Source organism: Silene latifolia, chromosome 4, assembly GCF_048544455.1.
Source record: "Silene latifolia isolate original U9 population chromosome 4, ASM4854445v1, whole genome shotgun sequence".
Lineage (NCBI taxonomy): Eukaryota > Viridiplantae > Streptophyta > Magnoliopsida > Caryophyllales > Caryophyllaceae > Silene > Silene latifolia.
In genome coordinates, this window is record NC_133529.1 from 5533568 (window position 1) to 5559706 (window position 26139).

A 26139-nucleotide genomic window follows, 5' to 3' on the forward strand; every position below is an offset into this window, starting at 1 on the left:
GGACATGTAGTTGATGCGACTAAGCCGAAGCTACTCCTCGGACCTAATGGGTGGCACGCCGACTCACACTTGTCACAACGACAAGAGCGGCGGCACCCGCACAGAGACCAGGGCCCAAAATGTGACTCCGAGAAACTTGAACGAAGCATTGGAGGAAGTCGACCCGGTCAAGATGCCTGGGAGCCCAGAGCGCTAGTGGTAGACCCGAGTCCTTCGCACCCGCGGAGGACAGCGTCGCCGCAAAGACCGACGAGGCCCGCCCGGAGGAGTGAAAGAAGTCCGACTCACCAGAGTCGGAGAAGAAGTCCGACTCACCAGAGTCGGAATAGAAGCCCGACTCACCAGAGTCGGAGAAGAAGCCCTTCCCGCCACGGGGAGAGGAGTCGGACTAAGGATATGAGGAGCCGATCGCCGCGTGTCATTCGACACGTGGTCAGACAGCCCCTCGATGCCTATGTCCTAGAGGTCCCGGTGCCGACTAAGCTAAAGTTGCCACCCATATCATACAAAGGAGAAGGCGACCCAACCGACCACGCCGAGGCTTTCGAGTCTTACATGTCGGTATGGGAGCAACCCGATGAGGTTTGGTGCCGAGTCTTCCCAACGACTCTGCATGGGATGGCACAAAGTTGGTACAAGGGGCTACCCGATGGGTCGGTATACTGTTATGCCGACCTAAGGGACACATTTTTGGACCAGTATTCTTGCAACAAGAGGAGGGCCGTCGAGACATCGGACCTCCTGACTATCAGACAGGAGGGAGGCGAGTCTCTCCGGAGTTATGTGAAGAGGTTCGACGCCAAGGTTCAGCAGATTCGTGAGCTGAACAGCGAACTGGCGGCCTTCGCACTAATGAAAGGCCTCCCGAGAGGAGACTTAAAAAATGAGCTCATCAAGTGCGGCGGCCTGAACCTAGACTCCGCCAGGAAGATGGCCGACCAAGCCATAAAGGTGGAGGACTACCACAAAACCTGGGTAGGCCCCAGCGAGGCCGGTCACTCAGAGAGAAAGAGCCGCCGGGAGGACAACCCGGATGAAGGACGCCGTGACAATAATAGGTCACGGTCTGACAAATCTGCCAGGAAACAGAACTCGGCGGGCACCGGGGGGAGTTCAGGACCGTACTACCAAAAGCGGTTCAATGGCCACACCCCCTTGGTCGTATCTGCTGCCGAGGTCTTCGCCCTGAGCAAGAACGAGGGTCAGAAGTGGGAAAGGCCTCCCAAGGCGAGGGGGGACGGTGATACGAGCCAGTACTGTGAGTACCACGGCCACACCGGTCACTTAACTGACAACTGCCGGCATCTGAAGAATGCCATTGAAGAGCTGATCCGGAAAGGGAGCCTCAGAAAGTATGTTGCCGGAGGCCAAAAGTAATCCATGTTGTCATCGGGGGCAACGAGAACGGTGGGTCTGCTCATGGGCACAAACGGCACCTGAACGAACTATATCAGGCCATCAACTTTGTGCCCAAAACAGCGATCCCCGCTTCCAACATCCCCGACATAACTATTGGGAAGAAGGACTACGAAGGAGTCATCGCCCGCACAAACGACCCACTAGTAGTCCACTTGGACATATCCAACCACCTGGTCAAGAGGTGCCTGATTGACACAGGCGCCTACACGAACATTATGTTAAGGGAGTGCTTTCTCAACCTCGGTCTGAAGGTTGAGGACTTGAGCCTCTGTACCAATCCGTTGTACAGTTTTTCCGGGGCCGGCCTGGTACCCCTGGGGTCAATCAGGCTGCCAGTGATGTTCGGCGAGGGGAATGCGGCTAAGAACGTCCTGTCTGAGTTCGTGGTCATTGACGGCTCGTCCGCCTACAACGTTCTCATAGGCCGAGTCACTCTGAGCGAGGCCGATGCAGTAATGTCCATCCGGGCCCTGACACTGATGTATGTCTCGGACCGGGGGAAGTGCATAAACTCGTCTCAAAGGATGAGAAAGACGAAGTGGTCAACATCCAGATATCTGCCAGAGGGTGCAACATGCAATCCCTCAAAGTGGCAAAGAAGTCGGAGAAGGGGAAAAGCCCATCCTTACAACGGGAGGGCGACCTCATGGATGCAACTGTCGGCATGGTCGAAGGAGCCGAGACCGAAGAAGTGGAGATTGACCCAGGGCGCACCGTAGAATCGCTTCGGTGTCAACCGGAGCCAAACTTCAGGGCCGCTCTCCTAGACCTGCTGAGGAAGAACAAAGACGTCTTCGCCTATTCAGCGGCCGAGATGCCAGGCGTGAGCCGGGAGGTAATTGTTCACAAGCTGAACGTACTCCCCACCGCTCGCCCTGTCAAGCAGAGGATGAAGAACTCCTCAGCCGAGAAGGATGAGGCCATCAAAGCCGAGGTAGATAAATTACTAGCGGCGGGCTTTATCATGCCTTGTACTCATCCTGAGTGGTTAACTAATGTTGTAATGGTGAGGAAATCATCGGGGGCGTGGAGGATGTGTGTAGATTTTACCAATCTTAATAAAGCGTGCCCCAAAGATTGCTATCCCTTGCCTCGAATAGATAGTTTAATCGACGCCACGCAGGCGAGCTACACTATGCTAAGCCTCGCCGGACGCCTTCTCGGGTATCATCGGTATTCATGGCCGAAGAAGACATGCCTAAATGTGCATTCATCACCGTAAATTGGCACATACATGTATAAAATGATGCCGTTCGGTTTGAAGAACGCCGGCGCAACTTACACAAGACTGGTGGACAAAGTGTTCCAAAATCAAAAAGGGCGAAACATTGAGGCTTACGTCGATGATGCTATTGTAAAAAGCAAGTCTGACAGCGAGCACCTAGCCGATTTACACGAGACATTTTGTTCACTGAGGAAATACAAGATGAAACTTAACCCAATGAAATGCAACTTCGGTGTCCGGTCAGGTAAGTTCCTCGGCGTGCTTGTCAGCGCCAGGGGAATTGATGCCAATCCAGAGAAAGTCCAAGCAATCCTGGACCTGCCGGAGCCGAGGAATCGAAAAGAGGTTATGATGTTGACCGGGAGGATGGCGGCTCTTGCCCGTTTTATCTCTCGGTCAGCCGACAAGAGCACCCCATTCTTCAAAGTGTTAAAGTGAAATAAGGACTTTAGCTGGGGGGAGGAACAGAGCACAGCTTTCAAGCAACTGAAAGCTCATCTTCAAACTCTCCCAACCCTGTCCAGGCCGATGCTGGGGGAGACGCTATATCTATACATAGCAGTTACCTCGACCACGGTCAGTGCCGTGTTCATCAGAGAAGAGGACAAACAGCAACACCCAATCTACTTTGTCAGCCATACATTGTTGCCCGCCGAAAGGAATTACCCACTGATTGAAAAAGCAGCCTTTGCTGTCGTCGTTGCCGCAAGGAAACTGAAGCCTTACTTCGACGCACATCCCGTGACGGTCCTAACCGACCAACCGTTGGAGAAAGCATTGGAAAAATTTGAGCAATCCGGCAGGCTCATCAAATGGGCAGTAGAGCTATCCGGCTTCGGCATTCAATACAAGCCGAGGCCCTCGATAAAGGGACAGGCACTTGCAGATTTCCTGGCCGAGTGCACATATCAAGAAGAGCAAAACCCCGGAGTATGGGAAGTATACACCGACGGGTCCTCCACGGCGAACAGCTCAGGAATCGGCATACTTATCATCAGTCCAAACGGGGACGAGTTTGAGTACGCCTTGAAATTTACCTTCCCGGCCTCAAACAACGAGTCCGAGTACGAGGCGGTGATAACTGGAGTCGAGTTAGCTAGAGCTGCCGGCGCAGAACACATCATTTTGAAAACAGATTCACTTTTAGTGGCTAATCAAATCAGAGAAGAGTACGAGACTCGAGACGACGGAATGGTAAGATACCTGGAAAGGGTAAAAGCTGACACTTCAAAATTGAAATATTTTCAGATACAATGCATTCCCAGGTCTGAGAACAACCGAGCCGACGCTCTCTCAAAGCTTGCCAGTTCAACCATCAAGAATGTCAGTCGAACCGTGCTGGTGGACATCAGGAATACCAAAAGCATTACTGAGACCGTCGGCATGGTAGGCGACATAGAGGCTGAGACGACGTGGATGACTCCGATAATGAAATACAAACTGATGAATGAATTACCGGAGGACCGCAGTCTCTCACAGAAGATAAAGAGGATCGCAGCAAGGTACTTGGTGTTTGAAGGAGAATTATACAGGAGGTCCGTGATAAGGCCACTCTTGAAATGTGTCGGCCCAGCCGACGCGGAGCTAATCTTGTGTAAATTCACGAAGACATCTGTGGTCATCACATGGGGGCAAGAACGCTAGCCCACAAAGCTCTCCGAGCCGGCTACTTCTGGCCCACCATGCTTGAGGATTCCAGAGCCAAAACCAAAAAGTGCAACAACTGTCAAATGCATGCTCCGGTGATACATGCACCTTCCAGAGACCTGCAGCTGGTACTTAGTCTCCTTCCTTTTGCACAGTGGGGGATGGATCTACTAGGGTCGTTTCCAACGGCATCCGGAGGAAGAAAGTACTTGATTGTCGCCGTTGACTACTTCACCAAATGGGTTGAAGCTGTAGCGGTACCTGCGAAGACGACGGCGGCCGTAAGAAAGGTAATCTGGGAAAATGTCATAACTCGTTTTGGGTTACCCTAAGTCATGGTATTTGACCACGGCCGAGAGTTTTGGAGTGACACAATAATGAACTGGTTGGAGGAACTTGGTATCAAATTTGCATACTCCTCCATCTGCCACCCACAGAGCAACGGACAGGCGGAGGCAGCCAATAAAACAATCCTCAACGGTCTGAAGAAGACAGTCGAAGACCTAAAGGAAAGATGGGCCGATGAACTACCCGGCGTCCTGTGGTCCCTCCGGACCACGGAGAAAGAAGCAACGGGGTACAGTCCATTCCACTTAGTCTACGGGTCTGAAGCAGTCCTGCCAATTGAAGCAACGGTGCCCACATTCAGAACGGCCACCTTTAACCCGGTTGAAAATAAGGAAGGTCTAAGAGCCTCCCTAGACCTGGTCGAAGAAAGCCGAGATACAGCACGCCTCAACTTGGCAGTATACCAAAACCGAATGAGAAGAGCCTACAACCGAAGAGTCCACAAAAGGGACTTAAAAGTAGGAGATCTAGTCCTAAGAAAGTCAGCCGCCACCAACAAAGGGAACATTCATGGTAAATTGATGGCTAACTGGGAAGGTCCCTACAAAGTAGTTGAAGAAATGAGGCCGGGTACATACCGGCTGACAGACATGGAGGGTGTGCCTTTGATGAGCCATTGGAACACTGACAATCTCAGGAAATACTTTGTATAGCGGCGGAGGTGTCCAAGACAATTGTTGGCACCCCGACGCGGGTTTATATCTAATAAAGAATCATCCAAGTTTTCCATCAAAGTGTTTATCCCCTCCATAGTCATATCGAGGTAGACGCCACGGCCCAAGCCGGGCAAATCACCCTAAGAAGTAGACGCGGCAAATCACTACCAGCGATTGATTGATACTGCGAAAGCGACCAACATGCCTTAGGAACGTATAAGTACAGATTGAGACGCATTCTAGCCGCCTCGGCCAACCGAAGGCCTGGGCAGAGGAAGCGATCAATATGTCTACAGATATACGAACGCTGTCGAGCCGTAACCTCTAGCCGCCTCGGCCAACCGAAGGCCTGGCAGGGGACACAACGGTCGATACGCTAACATGTTTACAACGGCGGTTGGAAACGCAAATCGGACGCCTCGGCCAGACCGAGAGTGAAAGAGGAAGCGACCAACATGCTAACATGTTTAAAGAAAAAAGACGTTAAACACAGTTGAGATACGCATTCTAGCTGCCTCGGCCAGGCCGAAGGTAAAAACGAAAAAGCGCTCAATTAATAACGCAAGAAGACAAGTGAAGGATTGTGATCAAAACCCGGCCAAGCCGGGGGCCAATAAACAAGCTTTATTAAAAAATGATTACAAGTAAGGAGAATACAGACGACGGCCGTCCCCATAGGGATAAGCCAAAACACAACCTACCAAAGTTTTAAAAAATACAAGGAAAAGAAAAGCAAAAGGTTACAGACATATCATTTGAAGCGCCAAAAGATGGCAGGGAGGAAAGGCTTAATAATTGGCCCCCGAACCGTGGCTATCCGAGATGCCGGGTGAGCCTCGGTGACGACCGCCGTCTCCTATGCTCGTTGTTGCTTGCCATCACAGCAACGTTAGCGAAAGATCGTCTTTGGTGGGCGACCCAGCAGCTATCTTGGCAGCCTCAGCTTTCTTGGCAGCCTCAGCCTCAGCAGCCTCAGCTGCCTTCATCCTCTCAGCTTCCTCCTTGGCCGCCTTAGCCTTCTCAGCAAGGGTCGCCTTCTCCGCGACCTCCCCTTCCTCCTTCTTCACCCTGGCCTCCTCTTTAGCCTTCGCCTCCGCGGCCTTCTCTTTAGCCTAGAGCTTGTCATCAAGCAGCTCGTCGAATTTTTGCCACGGAAAGGAGCCATCAGGATAGAGCTCCCCAATCACTTCCTCGGCGGCTTCTTCGGCCAGGTCCCGTATTGGGCGCACATGTTAGGAAGAATCTTGCTTTGGAGCGTCTCAATGTCCAACTCCTCCGGGCGATGATGGCCATCTTATCCCGAAGCGCCTCCCCCTGGGCCCTAAACATGTCCCTCCACTCGTCCCTCTTCTTAGCATTGAAGTCGGCGACGGCCTGAAGCTTGTTGCGCTCCTCCTGCAGCTTAGCGAAATCAGCCTTAGCAGCCTCAACCTTGGCTGTCTCTGCAAGGACAGCCTTTTCAGCGTCCTCCCTAAGCTTCCGCTCAGCATGGACCGCCTTTTTAGCCTCAGTCTTGGCCCTCTCAGCTTCCTTCTTCGCAACATCGAGCTCGAGCCTGAGCCGCTCAAGCTGTGGGGCAGCTTCGGCCAAAACCTTTTCCTGCTCCATAATATGGGCACCGGCCGCCTCAGCCCACTTCATCTGCATCCTGGCCAAACTTAGACCCTCTGCCCTAAGCTGGCCTGGGGTAGGCTTCGGCAAGGAGGAAACGACGGAGGCATCTTTACCACCTGTCTGCATAGGTCGCTTGTCAGGACGCCGTTCGACATTGTGTCCGGTGGACGGCAGCGGTTGATCTACAAAAAATTCAATCAAATCATCCATGTCAACATTCATGGACAAACCAGAGAGCCTGTCATCAGGAACGCCCAATGAACCGGCTAAGTCTGAGCCATAGGATAGATCTGTACCGGGCTTGGACTTCTTGGTCGGAGGACCCATTTCCTTGCCGCCCTCGGTAGCAGTAGCAGCAGTAAAAGCCGCGGCAACAGCAGCGGCAGCAGTAGGCTCCTTTCTCTTACGAAAGAGAGGAGGTTCCTCTTCCGCAGCGACTTCCTCCTCGGCGGTAATATCAACGACCTCCACCGTCTCTATCTGGACTGAAGGGATGGGAGGTGGAACTGATGTCGACGCCGTCGCCGCCGAAGGCTTTGTTTTCCGCGTTCGGCGCGGTATGTTACCAGCAACCTTCGCCTGGGCCGCCTTCGTATCCAGGGCCTTCAGCTGCTGATCCATGAGATCATTTGGCGGCGGTCTGCGATCACGGGTTAGGGCCTTAGGATGCGAGTCAACAACTGACTTGTCCTTGGCAAGCCCCATTCTCCTAAGGATATCCTCTGACAGGTCCGGGCCAAAATGAACTGCAAAGAAAACAAAGCAAGGGTTAAGCAGAAGGAACAAATCAAAGTTCAAATAACAGAAACATTAAAAGCAGAGATGGGCCTCACACCGACCCCACTCACCCCGTCCGAGGGCCGGTATGAGGCCGACGTGGCGAACGAGAGCGACTCATCCCGAAGAATGATCTCGCGTCGGGGGCATCCATCCTTTCGGCATCCCGTTCTTCTCGGCCTCAAACAAACTTCATCGCCCGCTTCTCATCCGCATTAAGAGGGACCATCAAGGCGTCCATTATGAGCTTACTCCGGGAGACCCATTTGTCATGCTCCCCCTTACTCTCGCACCGCAAATTGACGCAGTGCTGGAAGGACCGGGGCAGTGGGTAATCCTTCGGAACCTCGACGTACACCCACCGCTCCTTCCAGTCCTTGCAGGAAGAAAGCTTATCAACGGAGACATAACCCGGCTCCGCCTGCACGCTGTACCATCCAACGCGACCAGGGGCTGACGGCCGCAGGTGATGTAGCCGGCGGAATAAGTTAACCGTTGGGGCTTCCCCTTTGAAAAGACAGAGCCACACAAAGCTGACTATAGTCCTAATGGCCAACGGGTGCAGTTGGGCCACGGCGACGTTCATAGCTTTAATGATGGGCACGACGTGTTCATTGAGAGGAAACCGGAGCCCATACTCCAGGTGTCTCATGTACACGCCGATGTAACCCGGAGGAGGGCAACAAACGGCCTGACCCGCTCTAGGAATAACAATCTTATACTCCCTGCCAAAGGAGAAATGACGCCCAAAGAGGTCAGGACCAGAACAACTGGCAAATTTATGGGTCCAAGCACGGTCAGTGCCGATCTTACAGGCGTCGCCGTGATCTAGGACGTACGGCCTCTCGTCATCAAAATGACCCCTTTCCTCGTCATCACTGTCATCATCAAAGTCATCGGCATCATCGTCCCTCTCATCATCATCATCCTCCCAATTCTCCGAAGCTTTTGGATCAACTTCGGGAGAATGAGACCTAGGGCCCCCAGACCTTATTGGGATGGCGTCTAATATCTCCTCCTCATCAAGACGCGACGGGGAACCCCCCGGCGCAGGATTACTAGGTCCGGCGTCAGCAGAAGACATGTTTACAACAAAAACTTAAAAAGTTAAAAAGTTGGAAAATTTATTTGTTTACCTTGAAGAAAAAGTGCTACGCCGAGTAACGCTTCGAAGAATAGAGAGAAGTTTCGTCAAAGGAAATTAAGCAAGAAGAAGGAAACTTTTTGAAGGAGAAAATTTTTTGAGAAAATGAATTTGGAAGGCCAAATTTAAGGGCTAACTCTCCTATTTATAGGGCAAAGCCCACTCAATCCGACCAATCAGGGCAAAGCCCATGAAGCGTCAACCAATCAACGCTGAGCCACGTGTCAAGCATGCGGCCATGGAATGTCAATCGACAAGCGATTTGCAAAGCTTCTTCAACACGCTCCTTGACAGAATACCAATCGACGAATCTTCTTCGACACGCTCCTTAAATAATCTACTTGCCAAACGGCCAGCTGATCATCCAAGCTTGGCAGCATCGGCCGGGGGCAATCAAAGCATCCGCCACTCTCAACCTTGGACCCGCCGCCCAGCGACATCTACTCTTCCACATTTGATGTCCATTACACATCCATGTGGAGGGGGGATATGGTACGGCCTGAACAGAACCATGCCGAGGTAGAAGAAGCCGGGGCAGAAAAATTTTTACTTACGCAGAATACGCTCAACACTCATCGAAGGTCCATACCACGCCATAGACTACGCTGGGGGCAAATTGATGGGGCATATTCTGCACCCGCTGACCAAGTCAACATATTGAGCAAGGTCAAAGATATCCACAGCAAGTCAACGGCTTAGACAGCCTGACCGACGCAGCCTGTCGGCCTGTCTCCTGTGCCTCGGCTAGACAACTAGCAGCGGTAGGGCACATATCCGCGTACGCATATCCAAGACCCCTCGGCATGGAGTCAACAGGGCCCGCCGGCCTGCCATGGGTCCCTCGGCCGAGGGTAGATCAGTCTTTCCACCTGCTAGCCACTTGGCCACTTGGCCACTACGTGACAAAAGGTGAAAGTCTATAAATACTCCTCAACTCTCATTGAGGAAAGGATCCACAATTTAACCTAAACACCTCATAATAATCTGGTAATATCTTCCTTATCTCTCTACAATACATACTTCGCCAAGTAACACATAACTTAATCCCTTTAAGTTTACTGACTTGAGCGTCGGAGTGAGTACGCTCGGTACAAAGCCGAGCCCTCAGTTTGTTCATTGTTTCAGGAGAGACCGAGAGAAGGATTCGATCAAAGACGTCATTCTACAAGCAAGTGTGGTAGCAAATAACTGCTCTGGAATTACACCCGGAACACTAAAATTATGAATTAGTGACAATGTATAAATACAATCATACAAATATACGTCAAATTATTATTGTTGACGATCTCAACAAAAAAGGTTTTACGATATCTAACTACAATTTTGTTTTTAGCTGGATTATATGATCATCCATTTTCGTTATAGCTAGCTATAATTTTTTTTCCATAATTGTATCTATTTATAAAGTATCTCGTATAAGGGGTGTATACTGGGTTGGGTTGGGCGGGGGCGGGCTGGGCTGTCTATTTGTAGCCCAGGCCCATCACCCAAGAGGGGCCAGGCTGGGCTCCATATCGTCTGGCCCGACCCATATAGTGTTTTTTGAATTTTTAGCGGACCAAACCGGTCTGGGCTGAAAATTTAGGGCATTGACCCGGTCCGAGTAGAGGGGCGGGATGGGCTAGAAAAAATCGGCCCACCAGGTCGGACTAGACCGAGCTGGCCCGCACCATTGAACAGCTCTATCTCGTATATGTAAGTTGTAAACTAAAACATTAGGCGGGTTTAATATTGGAATGCATTTAATTACGACATTCATTCAAATAACAATGTCAAAACTATAAACCAGAGACTATATACGAGTCAATATTAAAATATTATTGTAATAAAATAATAATATTTTGAATTTCCAAACCAAAAGTTTTCACGATTTTTCTTTTCATAGATCAAAATTAGAATCTTGATACTAACTAAAGTAAATAACCATTAATATTCTGACATAATCCGTGGAAAGAATCATCTTTACCACAGAATAACAGATTGCTATAGATTTACAACCATACGTAAATTGTAAAACAATATTAATTTAAATTTAAATTTTGCATGGATGACCATAGAAACACACAGCATTATGATTGCTGTCGTAGCACGTGCTTATAAACCGTCCAATAGCTGATCATGTATGTAACACAAGATTTGGTCATTAGAGCAAAAAAGATTGTATTTGTAATTCGCATCTTCTGAATTTTAATTTAATTATGATTCTCGAATACTCTACCTGACAAAATTTAGTGCATTTCTCTTTAATTAATTGATCTTCTTGAGTCACTATCCTATCAAAACACGTAAGATATTACGACTACAATTCATAATTTTAATATTTTTATCATTTGTTGAAATCTCCTAGGATAAGGGATAACACTATCTAGTAAGAATGAAAAATAATTTAATCACAAAGATTAAATTCATTAATTAGAAGTGATCAACACTATACTTTACATTTGAAAAAAAACGAAATTTTATATACTCCTTCTGTCCCAGGAAAGAGAGAGTAATATTTTTGTATTCTGTTTTCTAAATTACCCGTCCTTCTAAACATGTTGATATTCATATGTTTTCACGTTTTCTAAGTTATTAAGTGTAGTATACACCTTTTTCTTGGAGGAAAAAAAACTATCTAGTTATAATAACTCTTGGTCAGAACAAAAGTTATGAAAACGATTATTTTTATAATAAAATAAAAATTTCTCGTAAAAGCAATCACTTTGAAAAAAAATAGATACTTCAATAATATTCCAACAAAAAATGATAAATTTTCTTATGATCGGGGCAGGACGGTCCTCTTAATAGGGTATTGGGCCACGCCGGCTGCCTGGTTCCTTCATATACTCTTCGGATTTTCTATTATATTAGGGCACATGTTAATAAGTTAAGTATAGAAAGTTTGTTGAGAATATTTCACTAATTATGGTAAATGTGAGTTTGTACATTTATTTTTCATGATTTATTTCCAACAAAGTTTTTCTAATTAACTTATATTCTTTTGTTATCTAGAATTTGTGGACAGTAAAAAAAAATCGATCATTTTATCTCAAGATTTTTTTGATGCTTTAGCTTAAAAATAAAAACTCAACGTGATCAAGATAAGTAAAATTGAGATTATGGATTAATTTTTTAACACCATTGACTTAAAGTCGTCTATTTCTAGGGTTTTCACTTTTCCACGTAAGTTACATCACTTACTAATTTGCAATTATTCGCATATACCCACGGATTTGACCCAAGTTACACTAAATACTAACCATGGATTAATTATTTGATAGTACTTTATAATTCTAATAAATTAAACGTATGATTAATTAAATTGTGTGATTAATTAGTGTTGATAATCAGACGATGGTGCAGCATGCATCACGGGTCACATGATCTTGATCTAATACACAGCGAATACTGTACTCTACGTCAGTATTATCACTTACATTTTTATTATTTTAATTTTCCTTCTGAATTTTTTTGACAATTCCAAGAAATTCTCATTAATTATTTTATGATTTGGTCTTAATCCTAGGACTAAAGGTTATTTCTGATTATTATATATCTAATTAAGTACACATTAACAAGTAGCAATGCAAGTAGTCACTTATAATTATGCCTTAATTGTACTCGTTAGTGTTCACTAGTTGACATTAGTTTATGACTAATCAACATTATCAATTTGTTTTGTGCTTGGTTAAGCTACTTGATTAGTCGGTGGATTAATACTAATACATTGTAATCTACCTACATAAGATTAACCTTGAGTTCTGACAATTTCACACCGGCCAAATCAATTATGTATTTGTTCTTTTTTTTCTTTATGACCAGAGGACTCGTAGCGCTATTTTTGGTGTATACTAGGTAAATCTCCGGATATACGTACATGATATATAGCCTTTTTATATTTCATGATCACGTGCTAATTAAGTTAGTTCAATCTTATGTATCTCGAAAAACTAAGAAACAGATACAATCATTTACTTTAGATATCGGGCAGATATAACTAAACGGATCATACGTAATATTCTTGGTTAGTGTTTTTCTTGCACGATAAATACATAACAGGTGTCTTGTACGTTACACGCTTGCACAAGTATGAGCTAAGTGGGGGGCCGTGGTTTAAAATGATTTTGTAAAGATATCGGGGTATTTTGAGTGAAATTTGCTAATTAGTAAAGTTGTATGGAGTATATAGTATTTTGTGACCATTTTAGTATAGAAATTCTTTCATAAATTTGATAGGCTTTCTATATTTCATGATCACGTATTAATTAAATTAATTCAATTACATGTATAAAAAAAAATTAAGAAATAAATACAATCATTTACTTTAGATATCGTGCGGATATAACCAGACACATCATATATTATATTTATGATCAGTGTTTTCCTGTGCGCGATAATTTCAGATCACGTGTCTTGTACATCACACCTTTATAGAAGTATAACCCAAGTTAATTAGTTGCCTCTTTGACGAAACATGTAGCTCAAAAACTTATCGAAGCTTGATCGAATTGTACATACACACTTGCATGAAAATACAAAATTTACAAGTTGGTGCTTTTAAATGAGGCAAGTTGAATAAATTCGATCTTACAAAACTTAGAATATTACAATATTACCAGTTGTGGTGAATGAATATATACCAAGTAGTTAGGGAGCATGTATATAAAAAAAATGAGTTCGTGGAGATATGACTTGGTATATTCAAACATTCATCGCCCCCTCACACCATGACACCCCTTCTATGCTATCAACTTGCTATAAAAGTGAGCTACAATATACTGACGGATCCGATATATTCCGATATATCCGTTATAAGGAAGACTTAATGAAACGAGTATTAGTGTATTACCTTGTGGCTGTCACATCACTTTATTCTAATTCCATCTGCTACTAGTTTTAGACGGACGGACTAGGAGTATTTGGAAAGCCTAGACTAACTTTATTCCACCTTTTCAATGGTTTAAGATGTATTTTCCGGATTCACAAATTCTTGTTTCAGACGGATACTTTTGGTCTTATTTGTCAGACGGATAAAATGTTGCCATTTTTTAAGAAAATGTAACCAATTAATTCACAAAATGTTATGACTAGAGGTGTCATTTTTTACCTGAAAATGATGTGAACAATAATGGTAACATGTTATAAAAAAATAACAACATTTTATTGTAAAATGATGACATGTTACCCGTCTTATTTCAGACCAAAAGTAATGATCTTAAGAAAAACGGACATCTCCACCTCATCAAAGTATCTTAATAGTTGGTCTCTAGACTCTTTAGAGTGTCAGAGTAATATATTATAACGATAAAATATGATAATTTTATGATAAAAAATAATGTAATCTGTAACAATTCATAAATTCTTATTTAATAGATAATGAGTACATTTTATCATAATATGGTCTTCTTCTTTACAAGTTTGTGACGCGTCACAAACCAAAATTTATGCCTTATCAAAAATATGGTAAAAATATCCCCTATGAAAAAATATGTAATTACTATTGTCGACGGTGATCACCCCAGTCCCCAGTCATCTTGTATTAACCAAATAGTAATAATACTTGTATGACACAATAGAATCACAAAATTAATTAATTACCTTTTTTTAACAAAAAATTTAAATAAAAATATGAGAAAAATTTCTTATTTTCACCTATTTTAAGCTGCTTTTTAAAACTCGCACCCTTTTTATTTTAATATAATTATATTTTCCAAAATTCCTGCAGTTTTTGGAATATCATTAAGAGTCGGGCCAAAAGCCTAATTTGACCAAATTGTAATGTCACTTTGTATGATTGTTTGCGTAAGATCAGCAATTTTGTTGACATTTGCACGCGCCTTGTATTTGATCTTAAAACCTCTAACCGAGGTCGCCATAAGATTTTATGGACCCAGTTATTAGTTGGAAGACTGCAACATGCGACACCAGACATGATCGTCCCGTTCGTAGATGGTTGGCCATGTACTAGTTCCATAAAACTGGATCGTCGACATTTTCACCTAGGCACTCAATAGCTAGGGAGCCCCTTATCGAGTCGTGGAGTCTAAGTCTTAGGCCTTCTACTCTTGTCGCCTCCAACTTTGGGGCTACAGCTCTTACGGGACGTCCTTCAAAAGCCCCAGTCATTCTGGCTGGATGTGTTGGAAACGGCCCAACATGTTTGTCTAAGTAAAGGCCCAAAGGAGATATAGGCCCAAGTCTGTAACCCAGTTATCTGTGTTGGAAACGGCCCAACATGATTGTCCAAGGAATGGTTACAACAAATTTGTTATAACACATGAATTTGACAAACAAAGTAGAACCCCATTTAATCCCTTCCTACAATTTTGTAATTAAACCGTGTGATAGAAAATCACAAATGTTTGTATAAGATGATCTTAGGCCCTGTTTTTTGGGATTGAAATTCATAGAATTGAACTTAATTTGAAATAAACTGAATTGAAGTAAGAGTGAATTTCTGAAGAGAAGAACTGAACTGAATAGAGCTGAACTTAACTGAAATTAAGTCAAAAAAAACAAGGCCTAAACACTAGTAGTAGTTTATTATAAAACGAGTTTTCATGATAATAACTTTTACCCAGTAATAAAATTATATTTGAATCCATTTTACACAATACTTATATAAAACCGTCCATACACAAGCCTAACTAAAAGCACAAACTCCCATTTAAGAGTTAAAGATGGCACAAAACCGTCATTAAGACAAATATATTATTTATCCGGTTATCCTTATGCATTGTTATATACACAAATAATATGTATATTTGGCTCATCTTAAACTTAAACGAATAATATCGTATTAATATTAATGCACAAAATCTCATTGAAGACGGGCGATATCCGTCACAAGCTTGTGATGGATACCGTTTCCTCTCACAAAATGCCCATTAAGAGGTGAGTGGGAAGACATGCGTAAGGCCCACCTTATCCCCTCTCCTTTTGTGAGAGGCCATGTAAAAAATGACGGGATTTAGCCATCAAAAGTAAAGTTACTAACTGTAATATTCAATGAACTTAGTGAACTAAAAGTCAAAAGCAAATAGACAAAGAAAAGAACATAAGCTAAAGCTAAACAATAGCCTAATAAGTGTCTACAAGTTCCACTGTTTTTTGTGCAAGATTCTCCACTTTTTAAAGCTGCTCTTCATACTTCTCATCTAACCCAATAAAAGCACAACATACAACTTGTATAACTAAAAATACACACCATTTTTAGCAACTATGTTTTGAGCTTTTTATTCATCTTTCCCAAGATCCAATCAGGTAAAATCAATCCCTCTTTCATTCATTTCATCTAATCATTAATCATTTATTCATCACTCAATCATTTCTCACTTGTCATGATCTTGCTTTCCTCACAAATTATAAAATAAGACGATCTCATACTGTCAGATGAAATGATCTTGGCTTTGTCATCAACATATGATTTTGTGATATTGATGGCTAATCAATCCACTAATCCCTGATTAGTGAATGATTTTTTAGTGGGTATGTCCTAGATTTTTGTATTGGCTCAATCAAAAGCTTTATCCACTAATCTGCTGTTTATCTACTTTTTTTTTTATTATTCTGTTTATCCCGATCATTTGTTTGCCTTTTTTATTCTGAACGATATATGTTTACTTGGTAGGAATTAGGTAGAATCTTTCAACTTTTTTTGTTAGAGTAGTTAGTTACATGATCCTTTTGCTTATGCTGGGTGGGACTGAGCTTTAGAACTTGATGAAAAGAAACATAAATTTTCATTGAAGACGGACACTATCCGTCACAAGTCGAAGATGGATAGTGCCCCTCTCACATCCAGAAAAGAAATTAGGGCCTTAGGGATTGATAAGATAGGTTTCCCCTTTTCCGGGTTTTGTATGGTTGTTTGGTTCACAAATTCTCATTTAAGACGGTACTGGTCAGATATCTATTACTTTCATAGATAAGGCAAAAACGATAAGCTTAGATATGATAAGCTTAGATATTTCATATTAGCAAAAGACTTGTAAGTGACATATATTTGACCCGTTTTAATCTTAGAGAGACTTGGTATTTCGTTCATCTTATGAAAAAACTTGGACAATAATATTATCCCAATATATCAAGGACTCTCAGAAATAGTCGGATAAGGGGGTCAGATGTACGCACCTTATTCTAGTGTAACGACACAGATGATTTACAATCAGAAATGCTTTGAGATTTGCTTCGGATGACTGCTACTTCAGTAGTCAGTACTGTCATTTCATTCATCTGAGAGTAATATTGTTCTTGGGTTTACTCTATTTTACCTTTTTCTTGTTAAAGTTGTTATCTTTCAATGCCATTTTGGTTGATGTTTGATTTTGATTTTTGATTCGTCTGCAGAAGGATTTGAGTGTATATTTGTGGTTTATTGGATTTGCATCCAAGTATACTTTAGCCAATGGTGGAGGGTCCTTCCTTTCACCTTTTTCTGGATTTTCGTCGTGTTTGTGACCAAGAGAGGAATTTGATGTACAATGGGTTGGATTCACCAGAGACCTCCAAGTTTAAGCGAAAACCAGAAGATGGAGAAAACCTCGGGAATTCGCTCAAGTTGTTGAAAATAGATAAGACAGATGAAATGGAAGTAGATTTTCTAAGCCTTTCACTTTCGTTGATTGTACATCAACCTTATAAGAACAATAATGATAGCAACAGTAACAATTACGGTGATGGTTGTAATGATCACCTAGACACGACTTCCCTGATTAACCAAATTGGACGGGACAACTCAATAAACTGCATTGCCCATTGTTCAAGATCTGATTATGGTTCTATTGCCTCATTGAACCGCAATTTTCGGTCCTTAACTCAGAGCAAAGAGCTTTACAAGTTTAGGCGTAAAATGGGTATGGTGGAGCATTGGGTGTACATATCCTGCAGCCTCCTTGAATGGGAGGTTTTTGACCCAATTCGATGTAGGTGGAAGCATTTGCCTAGAATGCCCTCGACCAATTGCTTCATGCATTCCGACAAGGAATCACTTGCTGTTGGTACTGAACTTTTGGTGTTCGGAAAGGGAATAGACTCTCATCTTATCTACAAGTACAGTCTCTTGACAAACTCGTGGTCTCACGGGCCAGAAATGAACACACCCAGATGCTTATTTGGATCGTCTACCCTTGGTGAGATTGCGATCTGTGCCGGTGGTTGTGATGTTTGGGGTAATGTATTTTCCTCTGCAGAGCTTTACAATTCGGAAAGTGGGACATGGAAGGTTCTCCCAAACATGAACAAAGCGAGGAAGAAATGCTCGGCTGTGTTTATGGATGGCAAGTTTTATGTTCTTGGAGGGTTTGGGGTTGCAAACTCAAACCCTTATACTTGTGGAGAGGTCTTTGACTTGGAAAGACGGACTTGGACTGAAATCCCCGATATGCTTCCTATAACGACTGGCGCTAGTGCCATGTCTGAGGCGCCCCCTCTTCTTACAGTGGTGAATAATGAGCTCTATGCAGCGAATTATGCAAGGAAAGAAGTACGGAAATATAATAAAAGATCCAACACATGGATAACTGTCGGAAGTTTGCCCGAGAGCGCAGTGTCAATGCAAGGATGGGGTCTTGCATTCCGAGGATGTGGCGATCGACTAACAGTCATAGGGGGGCCCAGGGGTTTAGACGGTGGTTTCATCGAGGTTAATGTGTGGGACCCATCTCAAACCCCTCAACAGTGGACCGTCCTTGATAGAAAACGGTCTGGTGGGTTCGTGTACAATTGTGCAGTTATGGGATGCTAACAATGCAATGGGTTATCTTATGAAAAGCCGGAGTAACAGAGTTTACAGGTATCGAATGGTGCTGTGAAGATTGTTGTGATTCTGCGAACGAGTCTTATTGTGTGGATTAGTTTGCTGCAAATGATTCCTTCAACATCTACTTGGGAAGTCTGATGTTGATTATTGTATTATACTCCACAGATAGATTAATAATTTGGAAGTAGGAAGCCATAGCATATATGGTCTGCAATCTGCATCATTAGTATGTAGAAATGTAATTCTGAAATTACCGAGTCTCTTTTTCTCAATTATTTGCTTTTTTCTGCTACTTTCTCGAGTTGAACATCTGACAGCTTGTCTGCATTTGTTCTGTTTGTGAATGTACAATTCACCCATCAACCGATGAATCAGAACTCGAGAAATAGTGATCAAATTGTGATGGGTTAGACTTACTGTTTAACTCAAGAATTCTGCAGATCATAGGGCTGTCAGAATTATATTTACTGTATTTTTTTGGTGAATATGTTTACTGTATTATGATTATGTAAATCTACTCCAAACCATTTTGGGACTAAATCTTTGTTGTCATTGGTGTCGTGGGTTACTGTCCTATGATAGATTGATAGCTATAACAAATTAACAAAACGTAATGTTACAAACTAGCGATTTTAACATATACATATGTACATCAATTATCATGCATCAAAAGCATTTGTTACATCTGCGAAAATATCAAAGCGATGAGCTGCAACAGCTTTTCGTATCAGCCTGTTTATTATTTTCAAGGGTTCAATTTGAGTTGGGAGTACAAAAAAGAGGGCATAGTTAGGATCCTAGTTCAATTCAACCCCTATGTAATTGAAGGATGAATCGTTTACATCATCAATAAAGAAAAAGCTACATAAAAGGAAGTCATCCTCTACAAACGAACAGAATAATCTAACACGATCTATAGAGCAAACACGGTCATCTAACATTCGCGAGGTTGGTGTCTACTCCCCTTCCAATCCTTCTTCTCTGATCCATGACGAAACTGTAAATCATATTAAATACATCAGTATCTTCAACAATAGTAGATTAAATAACGAAGTAACAAATTAAAAAAAATTAAAATCAAAAGTCTCTTTTTGTAGATCCTCTCCGACTCAACTGTATGAAGGAAACTTATATCGATGGCACCCATCTCTACCAATTCTTTCAACAGGATTGACTATATAAGTAAGAACTAAATAAATTACAGTTTACGCCACTGATCTGATTCTGATATTTATTGAGCAAGCAAAACTAGAACCAAAGCAAAGTCGGAAGACAGTGAATTGTAGTGTGATCACTAGTGAATATCACTGTACAGGATTCTACCCAGTTAAAAAAAAAAAAAAAAAAAAAAAAAAAAAAAAAAAAAAACCACACACAAACTATCAAGACGGCTTAGTTAGGGTTTTCTTATAGCGCAGACTTATGTAATGGTATAAATCACCCCTTAAGAGCCACAACTAATATCAAACCTTCAGTCCCAGAATTCAAATGTTCAGCATATACACCATTACTTACCCTTCAAACCTAAATTATTTACCAAGCATACAAAATTGCAAAGAAAATACAAAAACTACAAAATCCAATTTCATTTACTCGATTTTTCTTCATTGCATGGAACGCCTCTTAATTTAGTACCTGACCTAACAAACAAAACTGTATCAGATGTAAATTCCATGTGCTTATATAGTTTCCACTAGCCAATCCTGAATCCTACATTGCTAAAATGGACCTTTCACAATTTGAACCCGAGTAACTTCGTTCGAAGTTTGTTTGGCCCAACTTCAAACAAACTTCAAACAAGTATCCCCAGATAGCTACGGTGTATGCAGGTCAGCCCGAGTTAAATAGTCAAACTGAATTTACCTGACAATCAATTGAAACATCCTAAACGGATGATCATACATCGGTTTTCTTAAGTTTCCGCACCCATAAGGGGTATGACACAAAATCAGACTATTAACTTATGACCATTCATAACTCCAAATATAGATAAGAGATAAAATGTAAAATTAGTCATGTTTAATTCTATGGTATTTCAACTTGACTACAACTGTTTGACACAACACGGTGAAACTCGGCTGCTGTAGTTTGACACGCAACCAAAGTGAAGTGGCCGATAAATAGGTTTAACTGATTATAAAGAGATACTATTTTCATATTATCATTTTTCTAAATTAGAAACTATTGACTTGTAGTTATAGTATATTTTGATAAAATATCGCAAGCACTAAGCAGTCAAAATTGCCAATAACTCAATATAAATGGAATTCAGACGAATAGTCATCCTCATCCTCATCCCAAGCAATTGAACACACGAACTTCGAAAATGTTTCTAACCACTAATCCAACCCTTTTGCTTTTCTCCTTAACTAAAACTTCTTGGTAATCACTACAACACCTAACAAAATCTCTTTTACAGCAGAAATACAAGCCAAGAATTATACGTCATCAGAGATATCAAAGGGAGGATTGCTGGTGTAGAACTATAGAATCTAACAAGACTCTTCCATAAGAAAATTTAACTCTGGTTTAGCACTTACTAAGTTGTACATCAAAACCATCCAAAAGCTAGGCCAATTCTTTAAGCAGTAAGCACTAATTAATTCCTTGGCCCTAGTAACTATCCACATTGTTAACTATCCATCCGCCTCTAATTCCAATTTTAGCTACGAGAAAATATCGTTGATCCAAGGAATTTCAGCACTATCAACCAAAAAACCTAGTTGTAATTGTGCTACCGTGAGCCACGAATTTTCTAAGTAGAGTAAACTCATGAGGTATCAACCTACAAACTTCCCTCGCTTCAGCGACTAAATTCCTAATTCAGATTTTCACATAGCTGTTACAAAATCATACAGCCAATCAAACAAGGAGTCATAGAAGTAATAGCACATGACAGACCACTCACACCATGTAAAATCAAAAGCCAAATCTTGGCATGAATAGTACAGGACCTATTACTCATTTACTCCTACTTAGACTAATGGACTACATAGAAGCCGCCAAAACAGGTATATCGACATTACTGTTGGTGGTAATAAAACAACGAATTGCTCAACACTACGGAAAGGAATTTGCTTTAAGCTTCCATTACACCAATTTAATCTCACAAGTACACTCAAAACTCAAAAGAGCATTCCTAATAATTTCTTCAGTATGAATTTTCACGTATACTTTAGATAGAAAAACGAGATTGAAAGGTAATTCTCAGAAATTAGAGCTAAAGCAAATAAAGATTAGGGATGAGTACGAGACGGGGGAGACATTAAAGTACTCTTAAATCATTTTTTCCTAATTCGGAGTTTCGAAAGAAGTTGGACAAACTTTATATGTATCAAACTACAAATGCTCTAGGTAACTTCCCCAAAAGAATATACCAGCTAACCGATGCCTTTAAACTACAAGCAAGTCATATACTCCTTCAGTAAGAGGGATTGGGAAGCGGGAATTAATGACCCCATAAATATGAAGGAAAATAAAACAAAAACTGAAACTAATGAAAAGAACTAAATAAATATAAATGAATCACCCATCGCAAATACACCAATAACATTAACTTAAGAGTATATGTAGTGTGCTCACACATAATAAGCACACTCAAGTCTCAACAGAGCATTCCCAATAATTTCGCCAATATGAAGTCCGATAACTACAGCCTATCTAATCAAGCTGAAAAAACATCTATCACACCCCTCAAATGACAGAATCTCAACCATTTCAGATGAGCATTACAACTCCCAAAACAAACCAAGCTCATTGTGGCATGGGAAAAAATATCACAATTTTGACCAACGCCGAATAATTGTGCCATGAAAAATCTGCTCCTTGTTCTTACTAGAGAAGACTAGTATAACGGAATACATCACAATATTCAGAACCACAACAAACATCTAGGCAAATAACCATAGAGGGCTTTAAATCACAGCATATATCTAGTTTCTCTCTTGCATACCCTTCAACCTAAATAATCGCTATGCGTACACAAACTGCAACGAAATTGCAGACGCTACAAAATCATTGGATGCACACTATAACATGCTTTATCTGTGATTTCTCCTCCAGAGTTACAAACTTACAAACCAATTGCATTACAGCTTTCCAAAATTTGGACCTAAGTAGTTTTAACCCAATCATCCACAATTCCCCGTCCACATATAGCCTTGGACACACTATTAACCACCTATATCTAAATAATCCAAATTTTGTTGATCCACCAAGTTTGCTGATATATAGATAACTTATCCACTAATCATCGCCTTCTTTTTGTTCTAGACTTACCTCATTGCCTAAAACACTCTAGAATTAGAACTTAGCCAAATAAACAAACTAGATAATCGAGCTTACACCATGTAAGGACATTTCCAAATTTGAACCTGAGTAGCTTTCACAATAAATCCACTAGACATTATAAACGAGCATACCTCAAAGAAAACCAATTTATTCCTAGGACACGTATCATTAATTGATAACCAATTAATGTTTGCATAAGAAAATGCGTTCTCTTCTATTGGAGTAGCAAATTGTGGGAGTAAGGGGAATAATGTTTACTAATTATGGAATAAGTTAAACATGAAATTGTTACTTAATTGAGTTAGAGTAACAATAGGAGGTAAAAAAGAATTTAAGGTTTGTAATTGTGTGAGGTAATGACCACGCAATAATTAGCGTGTAAGTTACTATAAAATGTCCAGAAGTTTTGTAGTGTTTAATCATCACAACATATATCAACAAATAGGGTGTAACAAATAGATTATCAGTTAATCAATCTTTCTCGTAGACATTTACATTTCTTCATACAAGTTTAGAGTTCAGCTATATTATTTCTTGTTCAACTTTAGTGAGGATTATTTCATATTATTCTATTAGAAGCCTATAATTTCCGCTGCTACTCCAACTTTAGTGAGGATTATTTCATCTAACTCTTAGCCACCACTGAGTCACCTCATACTCAGGAATATTAATCCTGATCCATGGTCTGATTAAAGTCAAACACCTATTACTATACTGAAGAATAAATGATCATGGGACTCATCCTCTTCACACAGCAGCCACCTCTTCTCATTAGTAATGCACATCTTATAAGTCTATCCTTGTAAGGAGTCTATGTTCTACAGCCAACCAAGAAAATAACTAATGTTTAGGTAGAGTCATCTATTCCACACAAGACTATACCAAGTTACTTTCTGAGGAGGAAGCCTAAGCCAATAATAATCATCCTTAATCGTATAACTCCTTCCCTGACTAAGCCATCAATGACCCTCATAACCAGCACACAACTTATCTTTAACATTGCATATCTTATTCCACGCCAAACTTTCCCCTTATTTAGGCTGATAGTTTATCCAACACCCCTGTTTAATGTACACAACATGGATCCATTCCAATTGTATATTTCCAAATTTTCAATTTTTGCACTGCCAAAATGCACATTTCCAAATTTGAACCTGAGTAGTTTTCACAGTTCATCCACTAGATATTATAAAAGAGCTTACATCAAAGAAAACCAAGAACTTATATCTCGGACATGTACCATTAATTGATAACCAATTAAAGTTTGCATAAAAAATCGCATTCCCTTCATCTTAGTCTTTCCAGGGACAACTCTAAACTAAGTGATAAAAGCCTTATCTAATAAACGTCACTTCTAGCGAAAATCCCCGACTACTATAGTTTACGCATTTGTCAAGTTAAATTAGAGCCAAAATTATGTTCCATTAACAAAATATCATATGACACACCAATCATGCTGAGACGCTGAATAAAGACACAAGGCACTTAACATTGATATTGCAGCACCTATTACTTACTAAGCATACGGAGTGGTGGGCTGGTGCAATAGACTGCTTAGAAGCAAGGTTATTAAGGTATATGAAAACGCGATTGGTGGTAATAACCATAAAAGCATTCTTCCAACCTATGCTTTAGGGTGTGTTTGGATAGCAAAAGTGGAGGGAAAGGGAGGGGAGGGGGAATGAGGGAAGGGGAAGGGAGGGAAGGGAAGGGAAGGGGGAATGGGGTGTGAGTGTTTGGATACAATTTCTCTCCAAATCTTGCCTATTGTGGAGAGATTTTGATTTGCCTTGGAGGAGGGAAAATGGATCCCTCTAAATCCCTCCCCCTCCATTTCTCTCCACCCTTATTTGCTATCCAAGCAAGGAATTTTAAATCCCTTACTCTCCCTCCCTTTCTTTTCTCTCCAAATCCCTCGATCCAAACACACCCTTAAGCTCTCATCACACCAATAGGCACTAGCGACTTACAAATAATTCTAACAGTCAACGGAGCATTCCCAATAAATTCTTCAATACGAAGTCCGATCATTAACCATAACAATTATGCTCCATTGTAAGAAGAATTGCTCCATTGTAAGAAGTATCCAGCAGACACACCCATTTCAGATGATCATTACAACTTCCAAATCATAACATGACGAAGACACTAAACCAACTTAATCCATTCACAATTCACCCAAAACGTTTTTTTAAAGCTAACCAACATCTCAGCAAAACAAACTACAAGTACATGAACTCAAATCATAATGTTACTCCAATGAAAGATCAAATCATTCCCTTCACAATTTCGAACCACCTAGTGCATAAAATCCGAAACTCGCTCAAATCAAAACATCCAAAACTTGATCCAAAGCCAGACAAACTAACCCTAATTAACAAAGTCCTAAAATTCCAAAACAAGCAGAAAATGCAAACTTCATAATCAAAAATAATAACACATACAGTAAAACGAACAATAGCGATTAAAATAAATAAACTTATTGCGAGATCGTCTACCTTTCAAATCAATCAAATAATCCGATTCTTCTTCTTAGGACAAGCAGTCTTATACCCACCCTTAGTAGGTTTCCCCCAAGGCGTACACGAAATCCTTCCTTTATTCCTCCCTTCACCACCACCATGAGGATGATCAACAGGATTCATAGCCATACCTCTAACAACAGGCCGTCTACCAAGCCACCTACTATTTCCAGCCTTCCGTAACTTCTTCGCGCCATGACTAGAATTCGATACAACCCCGATAGTAGCGCGACAACGAGTATCAACGAGCTTGTCTACTCCAGAGGGAAGTCGGATAAGTACACGCGCCGCCGCAGAAGGTTCTTTGAGGATTTTAGCGGATGTTCCGGCGGCGCGTACGAGTTTTCCGCCTTCGCCGGGACGGAGTTCGATGTTGTGGATTTGAGTTCCGATTCGCATCATTGAGATTGGCATTGTTGACCCGGTTTGAGATGCGAGATCGTGGGTTAGGAGATAGGATGACACTTTTGAGGTCGGTTTTGTGGTGGTTGTTGTGGAGAAAGCGCGGTGGAGATGGGTGGTTACGGTGGTGACGCGGCGGAGTAGGGCTGACATTTTCGCACTACCGATTTTAGTTAGGTTTTCACGATTTGGGGGTTTAGAGTGAAGACTCGCTCTATTCTCTCCCCAAACTTTTGATTTCTATGTAGTTTGTTTGGCCGGTTCCATAGACTAGACTTGACAAACGGGTCAATCGAATTGAGTTTAGGTTGCTCCGATTTGTAAGAATTTGGGTCGAGTTATTTCAATTTTGG

General features: G+C 41.8%; 1 protein-coding gene and 1 long non-coding RNA gene across 3 annotated transcripts; one reads left to right on the plus strand and one right to left on the minus strand.

The window, feature by feature from the left end:
* The first annotated feature begins 15920 nt into the window (after positions 1 to 15920).
* LOC141652694 (F-box/kelch-repeat protein At1g74510-like) lies at positions 15921 to 18864 on the plus strand. Of its 2 annotated transcripts, none has more exons than XM_074460278.1 (2): positions 15921 to 16075; positions 17162 to 18864. In XM_074460278.1, the coding sequence occupies exon 2, from the start codon at positions 17220 to 17222 to the stop codon at positions 18555 to 18557; it is 1338 nt and encodes a 445-aa protein (XP_074316379.1). In that variant the 5' UTR covers positions 15921 to 16075; positions 17162 to 17219; the 3' UTR covers positions 18558 to 18864. The 2 variants fall into 2 exon arrangements, with proteins under 2 accessions (XP_074316379.1, XP_074316380.1); XM_074460279.1 differs by lacking the exon at positions 15921 to 16075 and adding an exon at positions 16082 to 16300.
* A 402-nt stretch (positions 18865 to 19266) lies between these two features.
* On the minus strand, positions 19267 to 26013 carry LOC141652696 (uncharacterized). The gene is made up of 2 exons (XR_012547231.1): positions 25361 to 26013; positions 19267 to 19569 (listed from the first exon to the last, which is right to left on the minus strand). It is a non-coding gene; the product is annotated as an uncharacterized LOC141652696 (long non-coding RNA).
* Between the last annotated feature and the right edge of the window lie 126 nt (positions 26014 to 26139).

Bases quoted from the DNA above. Each gene is read 5' to 3' on its own strand.
- LOC141652694 (XM_074460278.1), top strand. From the start codon at position 17,220: ATGGTGGAGGGTCCTTCCTTTCACCTTTTTCTGGATTTTCGTCGTGTT.